General features: G+C 35.9%; 2 protein-coding genes and 1 pseudogene across 2 annotated transcripts; 2 read left to right on the plus strand and 1 right to left on the minus strand.

Moving 5' to 3' along the window:
• Positions 1 to 10,128, plus strand: LOC107663362 (tropomodulin-4-like). The gene is made up of 10 exons (XM_016453575.1): positions 1 to 133; positions 4,283 to 4,445; positions 5,432 to 5,588; positions 5,897 to 6,019; positions 7,755 to 7,847; positions 7,988 to 8,118; positions 8,328 to 8,435; positions 9,351 to 9,494; positions 9,582 to 9,726; positions 9,864 to 10,128. The coding sequence occupies exons 2-10, from the start codon at positions 4,338 to 4,340 to the stop codon at positions 9,884 to 9,886; spliced, it is 1,032 nt and encodes a 343-aa protein (XP_016309061.1). The 5' UTR covers positions 1 to 133; positions 4,283 to 4,337; the 3' UTR covers positions 9,887 to 10,128.
• Positions 10,129 to 11,613: 1,485 nt separating this feature from the next.
• Positions 11,614 to 14,444, minus strand: LOC107663374 (sodium channel modifier 1-like). Its single transcript, XM_016453585.1, has 8 exons — positions 14,296 to 14,444; positions 14,124 to 14,194; positions 13,940 to 14,028; positions 13,760 to 13,854; positions 13,307 to 13,407; positions 13,039 to 13,166; positions 12,825 to 12,948; positions 11,614 to 11,997 (listed from the first exon to the last, which is right to left on the minus strand). The coding sequence occupies exons 1-8, from the start codon at positions 14,344 to 14,346 to the stop codon at positions 11,886 to 11,888; spliced, it is 771 nt and encodes a 256-aa protein (XP_016309071.1). The 5' UTR covers positions 14,347 to 14,444; the 3' UTR covers positions 11,614 to 11,885.
• A 252-nt stretch (positions 14,445 to 14,696) lies between these two features.
• Positions 14,697 to 17,754, plus strand: part of LOC107663382 (lysM and putative peptidoglycan-binding domain-containing protein 1-like) — a 5,030-nt pseudogene continuing 1,972 nt past the window's right edge.

Raw genomic sequence — 17,754 nt, forward strand, 5'->3', positions numbered from 1 at the left:
TAGCAGGCAAGCGAAGAAGGAAGGGCTTAAGGGGGGACGGCTACCGGGGAGGGGGGCGACCGAGGGCTATTCTCTGATTTCAAACATAGAGTTGCTGTACAGAAGATCCCAGCAGCTCTGAGTCCTAGTGAGGGTAGGTAACACACTAACTGTCTTTCTATAATCTGTGTCTGTGTGTCTCTTTTAGCACCAGGACCACATTATTATAAGTTTTTTGGACACTGCATATAGTTATGTATAGTAAGCAGGATTTGCTTTTTTTACTGACTATTTTATTTATTTCAAATTTAAAATGCACTTATTGTTGCAGTCAGCTACTAATTGCGTGAATGATTGTTTTGGTGATTTTGTTGAAGCAATAATTTTAGTGTAGTTCATGGATAGAGTACCCAGTGGGTGGTTTGTAGTGTAAAGTGTATAGTAAAAGTTAAAGGTCCAGTTAGTAGATAGTTAGAGACTCTAGATCTTGTTGGATTAGTTGGATAATTTTTTAGTTAAGGCTTTATGGAGAACAGTGTTTTGAAGAGTCTTCCTGCAGATGCACCTGTTGATGTGAGTGCATGTCAAAACAACAATCCTTAACAATCTTTAAACAATCTTTCTTTTATTTCAAAATAAGTTTTTAATACCAGCTGATTGTCATCTTTTCTTTGGTGGTATAATGTTCTTAGACATTTAGTTTTTTTTTTCAAAACAGCCCTTATTTTCCCAGCCAGCCTTGCTTTGCAGTACTGCTGCACACTGCAGCTTTGCAAGCGGAGAGGATTTACGCAGCTGGAAGTAGCTGACTTGTGAAGCTAAAATTAATCTGAGGGTTGATTTGGAATTTTACACTTGGGTGGTTCAATGGTGAAGTCAACCTACAAATAGTGTGAGGTCTTATGAGCTGTGTGTCAGCTGGAAAATGCTGATTGATCAAACTCCATAACTGAACTATATGGATCTGAATAAGAAGGTTCTTTTTAGGCTCATGCTGCACATCAGGAGAGCTCTGGACACTTGGAAAATCACTTTTAGTGTTTCTGGTGGATGATAGGGTATCTGATGTGTCAGTGCCCGAAATTTGTTCTGTGTCCTTCTGAAGTACCAGAGGGGGAATTGGGTTTCTGAGAGACCCAACGAATGTTTTTGTCATATGGACGATAATAACTTTATGGCCTCTAGAAGGAAAGCAGTCAGCAGAGTCAGATTGCATTTGGAGGTGTTTAGTCAGTTTGCAGTTTGAAATTGCCATGTTTTTCAAGAAAAAAAGCAGAAACAAGGAAGGACTAAAAATAAAGGTTCCAAGAAGTTTTTTTTTTTTTTTTGCAGCCATGCCATAGATAGAAGACCTATGTTGGGTTCACTTTTTAGTGAACAATTCTTTTGCTTAGTGTGAAGAAGGTTTTAATAATCTGAAGAACATTTTTCCACTATAAAGAACCTTGTGCAATGGAAAGTTTCCATGCATGTTAAAGGTTCTTCATGGACCCATAGATGCCATTACACTCTTAAACATGAAGGTTCTTTATTGCTATCTTTGGTTCCATGAAGAGCATCCATGGAACTTTTCCATTTGACAAAAGGTTCTTTATATTGGAGTAAGGTTCTTTAGATGTTCTTCACACTCAGAAAAAATGGGTCTTTTTATAACTGTTTACTTAAAGTTTTTTTGTGGAACCCAAAAGGATTCTTCTTCGGAACCTTTTAAGAGTGTGGAATTTCTGCCTAGTTTTGTCAGTATTGTTTTTCTTTTTTCCCCCACACCTTTTATCACTTAAACAATTTAATACACATGCCATTTTAGATTTTGTTTGTTTTGATTTGCAGTTTAATCATTACAATAATTAAAATTAGAATGCCATATTATGACATTTTTAAAATGATATCTGTTCAACATAAATCAATTCAATTGAACTCCAAGCACAGGACATTACATTTCAAAAGATCTAATTATAATTTGCATGTTGTGCCTTAATATTTTTTTTTTTTAATACTGTACTAACTAAAAATAAATTGAGTTAAAGAAATATTTTCTCAATTTGGAAATGTCAAATGTTGTCCACTGCCTTGCAACAGTGAAATAACAAGGATTCCACGTTGAAGGACTAATTTAAAAAACCCTTTTCACAACTAGTGAGCCTGAACAGGTGAAACTCAACTAATACTTTTAAGGCTTGAGTTGGTGTCATATGGGAGCTGTGAGAACAGGTGTTAGGAACAGGCAGACAGCTGCTCTTTCCTGGGATATGTGCGCAACACAAAAAGATGACACCTGGTCGGCAGAAGGCCTGCTTTTGGCCTGTATGTTTATTGTAAGACTGAAGAGACAAAGTAGTTATTGGCTATTTATAATCCTTGAGCCATCAGTCTAGACTGACAGGTTCCTGAAAGAATGGTGTCTTATGCATTATCCATTTCTGAGGGCAAGGTCATTTAGACGTTCACAAAAGATAGTGTAATTTGAATTTGTTCAGAACTGATATTAAGATTAGTTAGATATATAACAATAGTTCTAATTTTAGCCATGTCAAGCAAATACTTTTCACTCAAAGCAGTTCAGCCATCCTCCACTCAGTTCATTCAGTTCTCTATTTCGCATTTCTAGCTTTACTGTTAGTCCAGCTAAAGACATCTGAAGCAACTAAATCTGAATAAACAACATAATTTTCTGCAAACGATTCATAATTATTCTTGAAATGAGTTGAGGGCTGAGTTGGGTGATGGTAATGCTGTTTCTGGAGTCAGTAAACTTGTGGTGGGTTGATTGATGTCTACAATCTTTAGTTTTCATTTTCTGTTCTTAGCTCTCTGATCCTGTGTTTGTGTCACTGGCTTTACAAATTAGTGCCACACTACTCCGGTCTAACACCTATGACAGGCAGACAATCACAAATACACACCCAAAACAAACACAAACACACATTTGTCTTTTTGATTTTTTCCATAATGTAAAATCAGCCATCACTAATGCTAATAATCTGCTAATTTAATTTAATTTAATTTGATCAAGAATTAGGAGTGCATGAAGAGTGCAGAACATAACAGATCCTTGTGATTCATTGTGTGATATTTAGCAGTAATGTTCATTAGCATATATTTATAGCCCATTACCTCACCGGTCTCCAAATGGTTTTACCACATGATTGTAAACATTGATCGCCCAATTTACAGACTTACAGTTTGGCTAACAGTTTAAAAGTAATTTGATTAGAAATATTTACACATCAAAAGCATCTTTAAAGTTATATGTGCAAACATGCAAACATCTTTCAGTATCAGCAGACATTTTTGAGTGTAAAAATATCTAAGAATTCTTAAAAAAATCCTTAATCAGTTTACTTGTAAAGCAGAATCACATGATATATTAAGACCTGTTTTCAGAGAAAATATCCTTATGTAAGTTTTCTTTCTTATGTATAAATCTAACAAATGAGGTTATGCTTAATATAAAATAAAATAAAAAATAATACACCAAGGGTTATATGAGGAATGTTTAGGTATTTTATTGGAAAATAAAATAATAATTCTCATAAAGAAAAATCAGTTTTACTGTAATAATCACACAAGACCATATTTTGTAACATGTTCCAACATGTAGTTACAGACGGATGAGTTTAGGTCGGTTACATAACGTGTTAGGCTGTATTGTCTGTAGTTTGTGTTGCAGATTCAGTTTGGGTGTGGTGGGTTGAAACTGGTAACTAGCCCATGACTCTATCAGTCTGTTTCACAAGGCGGATGGGCGGAAACATAGGCCACCTTCACGAGTGTGAGCCAGTGATAACTCCTCACAGTTCTAACCTTCTCCTCCTTACTGTAACCCAAAACCCAAGCGTTACTGTTCAGGGACTAAAAATAGACAAGATTCTCTCTGTCTCTCTGCCTTCGAATTAAAGAAGCAGTGAGTACTTTCCTCATGTCCCATATGATCGGCGCGTCTACTGTAATAAGATAATGTTGTCAGAAACATGTTCCCAAGTACACTGTACCCTCAGACCCCAAAAGCTCTTCCTGTACACAAATACTAGCCTTGTTCTTTTAATTCAGCTGGGCTTTGTGGCATTTTAACAATGTAAGCAGTTCCCTATCATGCCCTTTCAGTGGTTGGCTCGTTTGGCCAGGCTGAAAGTGACTTGGACTGGAAAGCAGGTTTTTCCATTCATTCTCAACTTCTACAGAAAGCGTTGAGGGACTGAATAAAGCAAGCAGCCATTATTGTGTCTTATTTGCAAGCCAAATACTGTAAAACATGATTTTTTTTGTGTAAGTTTCTGGCTTAAACTTTTTATCTCTCTCTCAGGGCCCGCTGTCTCTGGGCGAGCTGTGTGAATTGAGAGTGCCATCGAGCAGCAAGCATGTCTAAGAGTGATCCCCGAGACATTGACGAGGATGCCATCCTCAGGGGCCTCAGCGCCGAAGAGCTGGATAAGCTGGAGTATGAACTACAGGAGGTGGACCCTGAGGTACTATGCCGTACAACTGTTTGAAACTAAAGCATGGCCAGGTTACATTTGAGTAGACTTTGAAATGTTTTGCCACGTGCACTTATTTTTGAGGAGACACCAGTGGTAGATAACATATGATCTAAGAAATTTTTTTTTTTTTAACAACTTAAGGCTGGAATACACTACACAACTTTTACCGAGAGTTTTGACAGTTATGTTGCTTAAAGTCAGCCTGCAGATTTGAGTTTACAGATTTCACAGAAAATAGTGTAGTGTATGATGGTCACAGACTCTTTTATTTTTCAGCTTCAGATTAGGATTCCATCCAGTTGTTTTGAGCCGATTTTCGAACACATTGTTTTCATTTGTCATGCGTCTCCTAGAAACGAGGCGCATGTTTATGTGTGAGTTTTTAGTGTTCGGAACAGCTTCAAAGTCTGATAGTGTGTGATCCTCAGTTGTTCGGGGTATAGTGCTAGTTTTTAATGTGTAGTCATTTACAAAGTTGGTAAGTGTATGATGCAAAACACACAATCAAATAATAAAGGGATAATGTACAGTCAGCAGGTCATTATCGCAAAATAAACTCCAACAAGGTGTTCAGGACCTCTGAAGCCATTTTCACTACAAACGAGGCACAAGACATGAAAGTAGTGGCGTTTCGGAATAGTGGTCTGATATAAACCATTGCCATGGGCGACAGCGAATATTTGAAAATATATGACCGCTGAATGCTATGATTGACCAATCAGAGTCAAGTATTCTGGAGAGCTGTGTTATAATTAAGTATAATTGCTGCTGAACTTGGCTGTGCTCAGAACACAATTTGTTAATGATAATTACTCTTGTGTCCCACTGGGAAAAAGTCCTACGAATCCTACTACAGATTTTTTTTGTTTAAAACTCGATTTTGGAAGGATGAAGCAATCAAATGTGCATATGTGAATGGGTGATTTCTGATAGCAGAAATCATTTTAAACATAATCATTTTCTTGACATTTCAGAATGCCATGCTTCCAGCCGGGTACCGTCAGCGCGACCAGACCAAGAAAAGTCCCACAGGCCCCTTTGATCGCTTCGCCCTGATGGATTACCTGGAGAAGGAGGCCATGGAACACAAGGACAGAGACGACCTGGTGCCCTTTACAGGGGAGAAGAGAGGTACCACCACCACTGGATTTATATTAACATAACATTTCTAATATATAACAACTGAAATCTCTTAGTAAACAAATGCGCTTTGAAATATTCTACTGAAGGCATATTTGCCATTTATTAGTCATCATCTGATGCATATATTAAAATAAAATTCTGAACTTTTATAGAATTAAAATGAATAATTAATTATTTATCATATTATATGTCATTTTCTAATTATAGTTGTATTATTTGATTGTTTGTTTCTTTCATGTGCTTGCGTTTTAGCTGTAAGTAAAGTGACCATTTCTCTTTCTCTCTGCTGTCTGTAGGTAAAGCCTTTGTCCCTAAACCAGGAACAGGACAAATCCCTGTGGAGGAACAGATCACTCTGGAACCTGAGCTAGAGGAAGCACTGAAGAATGCAACAGATGCTGAAATGTGTGACATTGCAGGTGGGCATCCCATTTCTACTCAGTTCCTGTTGATTCTTTTCACATGATATAAAACAACTTATGATATCCGGTCTGGATAGGCATTACAACTCTTCTAAAACTAATCCTCACTTTAAACCTGTAATGTCCTGTAACGGCTCTGACTGTAATCCAAATTTTGATCCTTGACTAAGGACTAATCCTCTATTTGCTATTGTAAACAGCTGATCACAATACCCCGTGCATGACATTTGTCAATCAAACCCTTTCTAATTTCATCTGCTCTATTTGTGTTGTACAATCAGTGTCTCATATGACAACTTTTTAAAAATATATATATAAAAGAAGCAGCCTAGCTGACTTATAAGTGGAACTATGAATGATGTAGGTCATGCACAGAATTATACCACACAGTATCTATTTCCCCAAGCTCAGCAGCTCACCAAAATAAAATGAGCAACAGCCAACTAGTCAACATGAGCAGAGATGGAGTGAAAATGTTTGCACTTCTGTGTTGGGTTGGCTGCAAGTCATCTGTAGGTTAGAAACACTATGATTGTGTGTAGGCAGCATTTAGCCAAACATAAATATCACTAAGCTTACTGCTTCTATTAAAAATGCAACATGAGACACAAAGAATTTACATTATTCTTAATTTAACATACTAAAGTGATGGGAACCGGTCAATAGTCTAATTGTCATTGAGCTTCTGTTGTGAGCACTTAATAACAAGCCTTTGCCCTTAAGGACATTTAAAGCGGTGGAGTTTCGGAGTGTGTCACTGGCTGCAGATCTCCCAGCAGAGCCCCTCATTCAGAATACAGTTTTAACTCTGGAACAGTCCAGTGTAGGATTTAACTGTCAATAGGGTGATTTAATGGATGAGTCAGCTTTTGCTGAGATGTAGGGTAGCTAACTGGATTTCTAAATAGTACTGGTGGTTTTAATGTGCTTATTATATCTGAATATGGAATTCAAGCTGTAGTACAAAGGGAAGGTCTGGTCTATCCCAATCCCAATTTTATCGGCTGTTGCCCTACTACTGTATTTTTTGACCAGTCCAGGTACCGCTAATTGAAACCTGGAGTGGGAGTTTATAGTGGATTTACTGGTTAGTCAGCGCCACCTGGTGTTCATATGCAATTTTGCAGTTTAACTGACACATATCTAGTCAGTTCTCTGTAGTGCAGCTTAAATGATTTGTGCCAGCATTGCTCAAAATTGATTCTATAAAAGATTAACTAATAAAAAAAGTTATATTTATATATAACATTATTTGTTTATTATTTTATCATTTGTAATACTATTAATTAAAATAATTATCTTAAATGAGTAATTAAAATGTATTAATTATTATATAATTTTAAATTATTAATTAATTATTATTACAATATAATGTATAAATATAAATGTATCATTATAAAAATGTATAATTATACATTTATCAACATATTATTATAATAATCATTATTGTGATATTTTTATATTAAACTATTGAAATAAAAATTATTAAATTATATTTTATATATTATCTCAAATATTTAATTACATTGATAATTATTAATTTTATTATTTAAAATGAATTCATATTGATAATTTTATTATCAATTTGATATTTATTATTATTATTATTATTGTTATTTCTATTTGTATAGTTATTAATATGTTTTTATTAATATACTGGTATCCCATAAGGGTAGTCCAGAAGTATTGAATGTTTATGTCATTAACTAATGGAATTTTTGTATCCTCACAGCCATCCTGGGAATGTACACACTCATGAGCAACAAGCAATATTATGATGCCCTGAACACCACTGGCAAGATTGCCAACACAGAAGGCATCAACAGTATGTATACATACAGCACATTTAACACTGAACCACTTAATGTCAAACAAAAGTTTTATATGTGTTTTTTTCCATTTTTGTTGAATTTTTCACTTCAGTATATACAATAGTTCTATATAAGCTGGTCAATACTCTTTTAGGTGTGGTGAAACCAGATGTGTATAAGGTCTATCCCGAAGAGCCTCCTAATGACACAGATGTAGAGGAAACTCTACACCTCATCCAGAAAAACGACAGCAGGCTGATGGAGGTCAACCTCAACAACATCCCGGTAAACATGCTAACTGTACTCCCACCTCAATAAGCATAATTATGATCACATTACAGGCTGGGCATAATACTAATATTATAAACAGACTGCCTAATTATACTTTCAGTTACACTTTCACTTCTGATCAATTACCATTATTAATCATAAGAATTGATGCATTTCTCTGCATGAGCAGAAAGAAATAGTGACGACTGTTTGTGTTGCTGTAGGACATTCCCATCCCAACCCTGAAAGCGATTTTTGAGGCTATGGAGCGTAACACACATGTGCTAAGCCTCAGCATTGCTGGGACACGCAGTAATGACCCCGTGGCCCATGTAAGTCCTGAAGCCTGTGTTTTTGATGTTATTTCATTCATTCATTCATTCATTCATTCATTTGCTTCAATCTCATATATTTCTTCCACATACAAATCTGAAGACATATTGCTAAATGTGTAAAAGTGTGTCTTGATAAAATAAAATCTAAAATCGTAGCCTATGTGAATTTTCATTAAAAAATGCTGTCAATAATAGTAAACATATATTTTATAGACTCAAACAGTGGAGCTTGTTTTTTTTGTTAGATTTTATCAAAACTATTCAGTTTAGTTATGTACACTAAAGTTCAAAAGTTTTGAGTCAGTAAGATTTTTTTTTAAATAAATTAATAAGTTTTTTCAGCAAGGATGCTTTAAATTGATCAAAAGTGACAAGACATTTATACTGTAAGAAAAGATTTATATTTCAAATAAATGTTGATTTTTTAAAACTTTATCTTCATTAAAAAATGAATCCAGGGAAAACACACTGTTTCCACACAAATATTAATCCGCACAACTGTTTTCAGCATTGATGATAATAATAATAAATGTTTCTTGAGCAGCAAATCAGCATATTAGAAGGATCATGTGACACTGGAAACTGCAGTAATGGCTGCTAAAAATTCAGCTCTGCCATCACATGAACAAATTACATTTTAAAATAAATGAAAATAGAAAACATTTGTTTTTATAGTATAATATATATACAGTATATACTGTATATATATATATATATATATATATATACTGTATTTTTGAATGTAGTCTTGGTTAGTATAAGAGACAAAAACATTTAAAAATCTTACTGACCCCACATTTGAATCAATAGTTATTTTTAATATTCTTCATAAAATCAATTTTCAACTCTGTTTTCCTCTGTATGTATTGTGATGATGTCAGTTGTTTCTCCTGCTCTGTTCCTGTGAGTCAGGCTATAGCTGAGATGTTACAGTCCAACACTACCCTGCAGAGCCTCAACATTGAGTCCAACTTCATTACTGCCCAAGGCATGATGGCCATCATCAAGGCACTGAAGGAAAACTCCACCCTGACTGAGATCAAGATCGACAACCAAGTAAGAGCCTAAAACTCTCCTTCCAAAAACATCTGATGGCATGAGTTTCAAATCTGAAAACGAAATTGTTCATGTGCATTCTCACAGAGACAGAAACTAGGCGACTCAGTTGAGATGGAGATTGCATCCATGGTGGAGAACAACCCCAGCATCATAAAGATTGGTTATCACTTCACTCAGCAGGGCCCGCGTGCAAGAGCCGCGATGGCCATCACCAGAAACAATGATATCTGTGAGTGTATTCTCATATTATTTTCCCAAACATTGCAGCTTGTACTTGTCTTTAGCTGAAACAGGAACATTTTTTTCATTCATTTTGATGTTTGTTCCTACACTGAACTTGATATTTTGTGTTTATCCCATCTCCAGTTCGTCAACAGAGAGTAAGATGAAAAGAGGATGGAGTTTAGTTCATTTAGGAGATATCAAAGTTCTCATGCGCACTCTTGGAGTCCTATACGCTCTCCAGTAACAGCCAGGACAACCCCTACAGATGAACCCGATATGCTTTTACCATTCGCCATCAGCCATTGTGGATATTATTATCGCCAACTTGATAAGACTTCATTGCTTTTTGTGGATTTCATCAAATCAAAAGTTCTGATCTAATAAAATTGACCTGCTCCTTAATACCTCAGTTTGCAAACTTGAAAAAGACACCAGTTGCTCAGTTCTTTTTTTTTTTGGTAATATGGTGCTCCCGGAAAGGTTTTTTGTAAATATTTGAAATAAAATATTACATTCTATATTGTCTAATCAGACTTCAAAGTTTCATTAAATTACAAAACCATCATTTAATCCAGGTTTGTTCTGTGAAAACACTGACATACACTTATGTGCAAAGGTTTGGAGTCAATAGGTTATTTAAAAAATTTTTTTTAAAGAAATTAATATTTTTATTTAGCAAGGATGCATTCAACTGATCAAAAACAACAGCAAATACACTGTATTTACATTGTTACAGAAAAGTTCTATTGCAAATACATTCTGTTCTTTTGAACTTTCTATTCACAGTAAAGTTTCACAGTATCACAGTTTCCACAAAATAGTAAGCAGCACAACTGTTCAACATTGATAGTAGGAAATGATTTCTTAAAAACCAAATCTGCATATTAAAATGTTTACAGAAGGATCATGTGACACTGAATGGTTGCTGAAAATTCAGCTCTGCCATCACAGGAATAAATTATTTTAAAATACAAAAAACAATTAAGTTGCAATATTTCACAATATTACCATTTTACTGTATTTTTGATCAGATGCAGCTTTGCTGAGCATTTCTTTCAAAAAAAATTAAAAAGTCTTACCAACCCCATATTTTTGAACGGTAGTGTAAATACTCTAATGCATTCTCAGAGCAGATGCTCTCAGCACACTCACTGTACAAAACAGCTTCATTATCATTTATAGATCTGGACTGTAACAATTTAGATTAGATTTAGATGATGCATTATTGAATTAATGGAGGATTGAGATAAAATAATGCATGACTCATTTCATAACTTTAATTATATGATGACCCAAACCCAGAGGCACAAAACAAATGGAACTATTCAATATTCCATGGCAGGGCTTCCTGCTCCCCCTCTACTAACCTATTTTTACACACGAACCAGCCAGTCATGAAACCCAGTCTCATGGGTTTGAGTTACAACGCTCCAAATATACTACTGTACCTTCCTCGAGTAGATTTATGCTACCCATTTGGAACATTAACTACCATTATTGCCATTTTTAAAGACTAATATATACATGGAGTATTTTTTTTAATTCTACACATTTGTGACTTCAAGCATATTGGTTAATGTGGGGTTTTGATTTTGTTGGCTGTCTAAACTTTACAGGCCTACATCAGAATGTGAAGTCCCACTATGCCAAAATCTGATGGCACATGGCACTTAGCAAAGGATCAGAACGAAGCTGCCATTCCACATTCTGTTCTCGTTTTGGAATAGATTTGGACCTCTTTCATCATACAACCAACATTCTGACATTGAAAGTAAAAGGATAATGTAAATATTTAAATATGAAAATATTTGTGAAAATACACCAGATGAGATTCAACACAATGAGGTCACAACCTCCTTACTTTATTCACATAGAAATATTACAATTCTTTTTGCATGTTCTATATTAAAACAACCTCTGTTGGTTCAGATATTGTTTAAACACGATGGCAAGTACATAGTACTAATACAATTTGCAAAATGCAACAGCACAAACTCTTTTCCAGAAAGAATGTCTTATATTTTCGTCCTTATTGTATATAAAGTAGGTCACAGAAATGTCATATGAGAGCTGTGACTAGAGACAATATCGTTATCTTGCACGCAGTTCAGTTTAAATGTATTCTGAAGCATTTTTGGCAGTTACTGAACAGCATTGAGTCTACTATGAAGATTCACTGCAAGGAGGTAACAGAGCCGGTTCTTCTTCATCTGAGTCAAACTCAGCATTCTCATCTTTAACCCATTTACCACTTCTGTCCTGCAGCCACCCTGAACTGGAACAGACAAGTGAGAAAAAAGGAGAAAAAGAGAATGAGAGATCATCTATGAGAAGCATACAGTTATTTAATGAATTCTATGTGGGTACTACAGATGAGATCATTTAGTTTTAAATGAATAGTACACACCCTCAGGTCATCCATGATGTAGATGAGTTTGTTCATCAAAAACAGATTTGGAGAAATTTAGCATTAGATCACTTGCTTACTAGTGGATCCTCTGCAGTGAATGGGTGCCGTCAGAATGAGAGATTTTGAAGAAACAAATTCATCACTGTAAACTGTTGTTTCTGGCCACAAGACTAGTCCATAACACATAATAACACATCCACCAGTGGAAAAAGTCCATCCACTGTTGTCCTCTCACATCAAAATTTGAAAATGAAAATTGAAATATTTAGAACTGTTTTTGCTTATAAATGGTGCTTGATCTGTTCATATTTCTCTCTCGTTAAAAATGTCTGATGAATTTGTTACTTACAACGTGTAGCTTTTCACTTCACAATATGTTAATTGGTGGGAGTCATGTGGATTACTTATGGATTATTGTGATGTTTTTATCAGCTGTTTGGACTCATTCTGACGGCACCCATTTACTGCAGAGGATCCATTGGTGAGCAAGTGATGTAATGCTAAATTTCTCCAAATCTGTTCCGATGAAGAAACAAACTCATCTACTTGGATGGCCTGAGAGGGCAAGTACATTTTCAGCAAATGTTTATTTTTGGGTGAACTATTCCTTTAATACCTATTTGGATGTTAGCATCAGTTCTGTAGTCAGAATGTGAGTTAAATGTGAGTCACTGTGCCAAGTGTTGTCATACCTTTTTAATTTGAGGTAGTGTTCCAGTTCTTTGCGTCTCTCATCTGTTAGAGGCTCACACACAGTGCTGGATCCGTTCTTCCTCTTCTTTGTCTCTCCTTTTTCTTTAGTCTGTCCCTGATGCACTACAAATGACAATTAACATAATGCATATGGAAAATGAAAAAGATATAAGCACAAAATGTCTACAGCCTTTAAATAAATATTTGTAGTACCTGTTGTACTAGTTGTTGCTATGGAGTCAATACTTCCTGTCCTAATGGACGAATGAGTTGATGAGTTGATATTGTTGATTTGATCTTTTCTGTCTTCTTGACCACATCCTGATGATTCCAATCGTTCACTTCATGAATGTAGAAATAGATTAAATAAATGTGCAAAAAATTAAATAATCAATGAAACTAAAAAGACACAAACAGCCTAGAGAGGAATATAAAAAATTCAGACATATGACACAAAGATGGTTCAGCTCACAGACATTACCTGGCCTTTCTGTGGCAGCTACTGTATGGAGCAGTTCTGAGTAGGGCATGATGGGTAATTTTACGTGTTTGGCTCAGTAGAGGAGCTGAACTGGAGGGTTCCTGAGGACAAGAGATAATGTAATGAGTATATGACCTTGTTATATTTGTATGTATTAAAGTCTGAGACCACACTGAAAATCTGTGATTTAAAATCAAAAATAATTTTTTTTTAATAAAAAAAAAAAGAAATATTATGATGTCAAATGAAGAAGAAATATTTAAGATGCTGCACTTTTTTTTGGGCCAAATAAATGACAATTTAAAGACAATTTTAAATGTGTGTAAACTTCTCACGTTCATTGTTATATAAATTACAATATGAGATGATAAAATTTGGATGGCTTTTTGAATTCTACTGGTTCACAAAACCAGTAGAATTCAAACGAAGTTGAACTCAAACGAGTTCAGCTACCTGTTGATCATCTTCTGCTTTAACATAGTCTTGATGTCTTCTTTTATCAATTTCACGTTGCAGGTGATTCTTTTTTCCATAGAACCATTTCATTCCTATAAACAAATAGACCAAAGTTAACATTAAATCCTGAATGCTGGTTTATACAGAAGCTGAGTAAATGCAAAGGTAGAATCTCACCTTCAAGGTGTCGCTTTCCCTTCCTGTGCACCACGAGCATATCAACAGTGTCAAACACAGGACGGTGAGAACACACAAGGCAGCTGTATCTACAGTGGGGGATAACACATATTACTTAGTGAATGGGACTTTGAATGTTACCGACTTCTTTCTGCAATCCAAACAGCCTGCAATAAATAATCACCTTCCGTTTTTCATCAGAGTAGCTTCATCATCTGGGATGAAGTTAGACAGAAGATCTGCAACGCGTCGCTTCTTGTAAGAGAACGAGAGACAGAACAGTGAGAAAAAGGGAAAAGGGACTGGTGCATGTGTACAAATAACACATATCGGTCTGCTTGCTGTTTTTGTTATACCTTCAGTACATTTAGCTGACTTTGATCATCACCCTCCCTTTTGAAAGACATGTTTGGCGACCTGCAGTCTTGTTTATCCAGGTATTAAAAGCAGCTATTTCTTATTTCGCCACCGCCGGCTTACTAATAACATCCCTTTCTTCCTGTTTTTGTCTCTGGAATTATGGGTAACGTTAGTGATGTCCGATTCATGATTTATCGAGTCAGTTCGTGAATGATTCCTTCGCAAATCGGACTCATGCCTTCAAAGCTAAACCACTCTCTTTGTATGAATGACTGTCCGTCTCAAAATAAGGTTTATTCGTGTTCAAGGCATGTAAAACCTCAAGAAACAGGTGATGACGAAAAAGAACTGACGAATCAGTTTAAAGCAGTTTATTGTCCAAAAGAATCGATTCGCTGGAGTGGGACATGGGAGGATCTTATATTTAGCTGACGCCATGGCAACAGAGGCTAAAATAATCTGTTAAGGGCTTGGGACAAATAAGTATTAAGACTGTCTGAACTTAAAATGTAACGGCTACCGGTAATATATCTCTATTATTTTTATGGTTGATTATTTACTTAATGTCTGAATTGTTCGTTTTTGGGGCGGCACTGTTATTTAAGCGAGTTAAGTTAGTTAAAAAATGTTAAAACGTCTGTGGGTCTGCGTAGGACCGAGTTATTATTTGTCACAGTGTGCTTTATTTACTAGTTAAGTGGCGTTAAAAGCTTTCGGTTCGCAATGTCGATCGCCGACCAGTTTAATCTAACAATTAAATCAGAGATTGTTTGTTTATTGTTGCAGACGTTATTTCTTTATTTAAATTGACTCATAGCAGAAGCTGATATGTTCACTCCTGCCGTCATGCGTTCAGCAGCCGCAGATGGTCAGCTGAAGTTCATCTTAAGTCATTATTAGTTAAAGGTTAAACGCTGGAGCTCGGGTCATGTCTTCCGATCACTCAGCGTCACTGGCGGGGACTCGCGGCCTCCTACGCGGCCTCGTGTCTAGGGATGGGCGGATCGATCCTTAAGTATCGATACTTTCGATACTGATGTTGTATCGAAAGGATCGATCCTCACATAAAAATATCGATTCTGAAGTGCATTTTTTTAAACATTATTTTTATTTACTTATCAAGAAATTCGGTGCATAAAATACGCTTTTAAGTGGAAAAATAGACTATATTAGCGAATAATTGTGTTGAATAGAACCATTTCTCCTGCTCATCGGAACACACGCAAATGCTGAAAGACAGAACCAATCAATCACAGACAGCGTTCGCTGCTGACGCATGGCTCACAGTGCTTGTTCAAATAGAGTTGCGTTTCCCAAAAGCATCAGAAGCGTAAGTAGATCTTAAGAAACCATTGCCACATTATTACATTACATTTACCATGATAATAATAATAATAATAATAATACTACATTTTAGTACCTATGTAACACCATGTTTATTTTTCATGAGGTACCCTCAAAGGTGCACCTTTGTAACTTATCTACCCTTAAAACATGCATACTTGTATGGTACTAATATGCTCACTTTTAGGGGTATAGTTGCACCTTTGAGGTTACTGCCCCATTAAAGGGCTAAAATATACAATTATAGTATATTTTATTTCTAAAAGTGTAAACAAAAAAGGCATATGAAATGTTAAAAAAACATGGCTTTAAAAGCTAATATTAAGTGAGTATAATTACTGATTATATATTCTTTCAATAATTTAAAAGATCAGTTTAGCTTAGAAGTATCGGTATCGATATCGACGATACTGGGCTTGAAAATATCGGTATCGGATCGAAAATAAAATAAGAGGTATCGCCCATCCCTACTCGTGTCCTCTTCATTATCACGCGTTAGACAAAGACGAATTAAACACAAAGTTCAGCCCGGTGAGACTTTGCAAGGACTATCACTGAAATATGGCATGTCTGTAAGTAAACAGAAAGCAGGTATTTGAGGAATTTGACCTTTTAAAACTTTAGTTGGATGTAATTACTAAATTATCAGCGTAATGTACTTTCAACTTCTTTTTCTGTCTTTACAGATGGAGGAAATAAAAAGGGCAAACAGACTGTACACAAATGATTCAATATTCCTGAAGGAGTCCCTCTTCATCCCCGTGCTGATAGAGTCTGTGTCTTTCACAAACGGAGTGGAATTGACTGAGGACGAAGCAAGTCCAGCAGCACAAATACACAGAGATTTCTAATGAGATCCCCAAAAGCCAAACAGACTCTAGATGTGAAGCCAATGCTGATCTGTCACCAGTGGAATACCTGAAAAAGATAGACAGCTTGATCAGTCAGTCCAAACAAGCAGCTGTGAAGACCTGCCAGGAGGGAGAGAAACAGTTTTCAGAATGAAATTATGACTGCTGTCATTATTGGGATACAGAGTTCACTTATTGTATATCGTTTTGTTTGCTGTCAGCTGAGTCGTTCAACAAGTATGAGCTCAATGGAAGAACCATGAGTCATACGACTTGGGGTTCCAGTGAGCATCAGCTGATTCATTACACCGAAAAAAAAAATTGGTGTGGAATTTAAGGCAAGTTCACACCAAGGACGATACTACAACGATTAAGATATAGTAAGTCCTGAATTGAGAGGCCACACCTCAACTATAACGATAACAGCACAGACGAACGATATTGTTGAAATCATGACCTTTTTTCCAGCTGATGAACAATAAAAACATTGACAGCCAAACAGAATCCATCCTGTTTTAAAGAGGTTGAGCATTTAAAATGGCCGTAACCGTTAAGGCTGGGACACACCAAGCCGAGCGACGGTCGGGCTAGTTTGTTTGGTGTGTTCCACTCGTCTCGATCACGTGACTACTAAACAGTGCTGTGAGAAGGATTAGATTTTTGCGCAGAAGGCTCTGATACAAACCACACATGTCATGGTGAGTTGAACTAGTTTAAAGCCAGATGAAACAGCTTTGGTATTCTCAACAACACTGACATGGAAATAACTAAATGCCTTAAGGCTTAAGCCGTTCTAGATACCTTGGCAACTGTTACTTTTTACCATGGTGGTGCCATGTATGATACTGTGGAAGACCAAAGGTTAATTTTAATGAGATTAGAGTTCTACCTCAGTAAGAATATTCATATTTTACCCTTTAAAAAAGATTTTTAATGTTTTTTAACGTTGTTACATTTTTACAGATGATACTGTTTGTGTTAATGAAAATCCATAAATAAATCTGCATCCCAACTCAAGCTACTGCTTCAGTCAACTTAAGCTACTGTCCAAGAGACAAAACATGTATTATTGTAAATATTGCTGGTGCCACTGGTCTCAAATGTTGGTCTGGAGACTAGTATATATGCCCTGTATGTGTGTGTGCGTATATATATATATATATATATATATATATATATACACACAGTGTTGGGAAGGTTACTTTGGAAATGTAATAGGTTACAGATTACAAGTTACCCTATTTAAAATGTAATAGTAGT

The sequence above is a fragment of the Sinocyclocheilus anshuiensis genome, unplaced genomic scaffold (genome assembly GCF_001515605.1).
Source record: "Sinocyclocheilus anshuiensis isolate Anshui unplaced genomic scaffold, SAMN03320099.WGS_v1.1 scaffold3274, whole genome shotgun sequence".
Classification (NCBI taxonomy): domain Eukaryota; kingdom Metazoa; phylum Chordata; class Actinopteri; order Cypriniformes; family Cyprinidae; genus Sinocyclocheilus; species Sinocyclocheilus anshuiensis.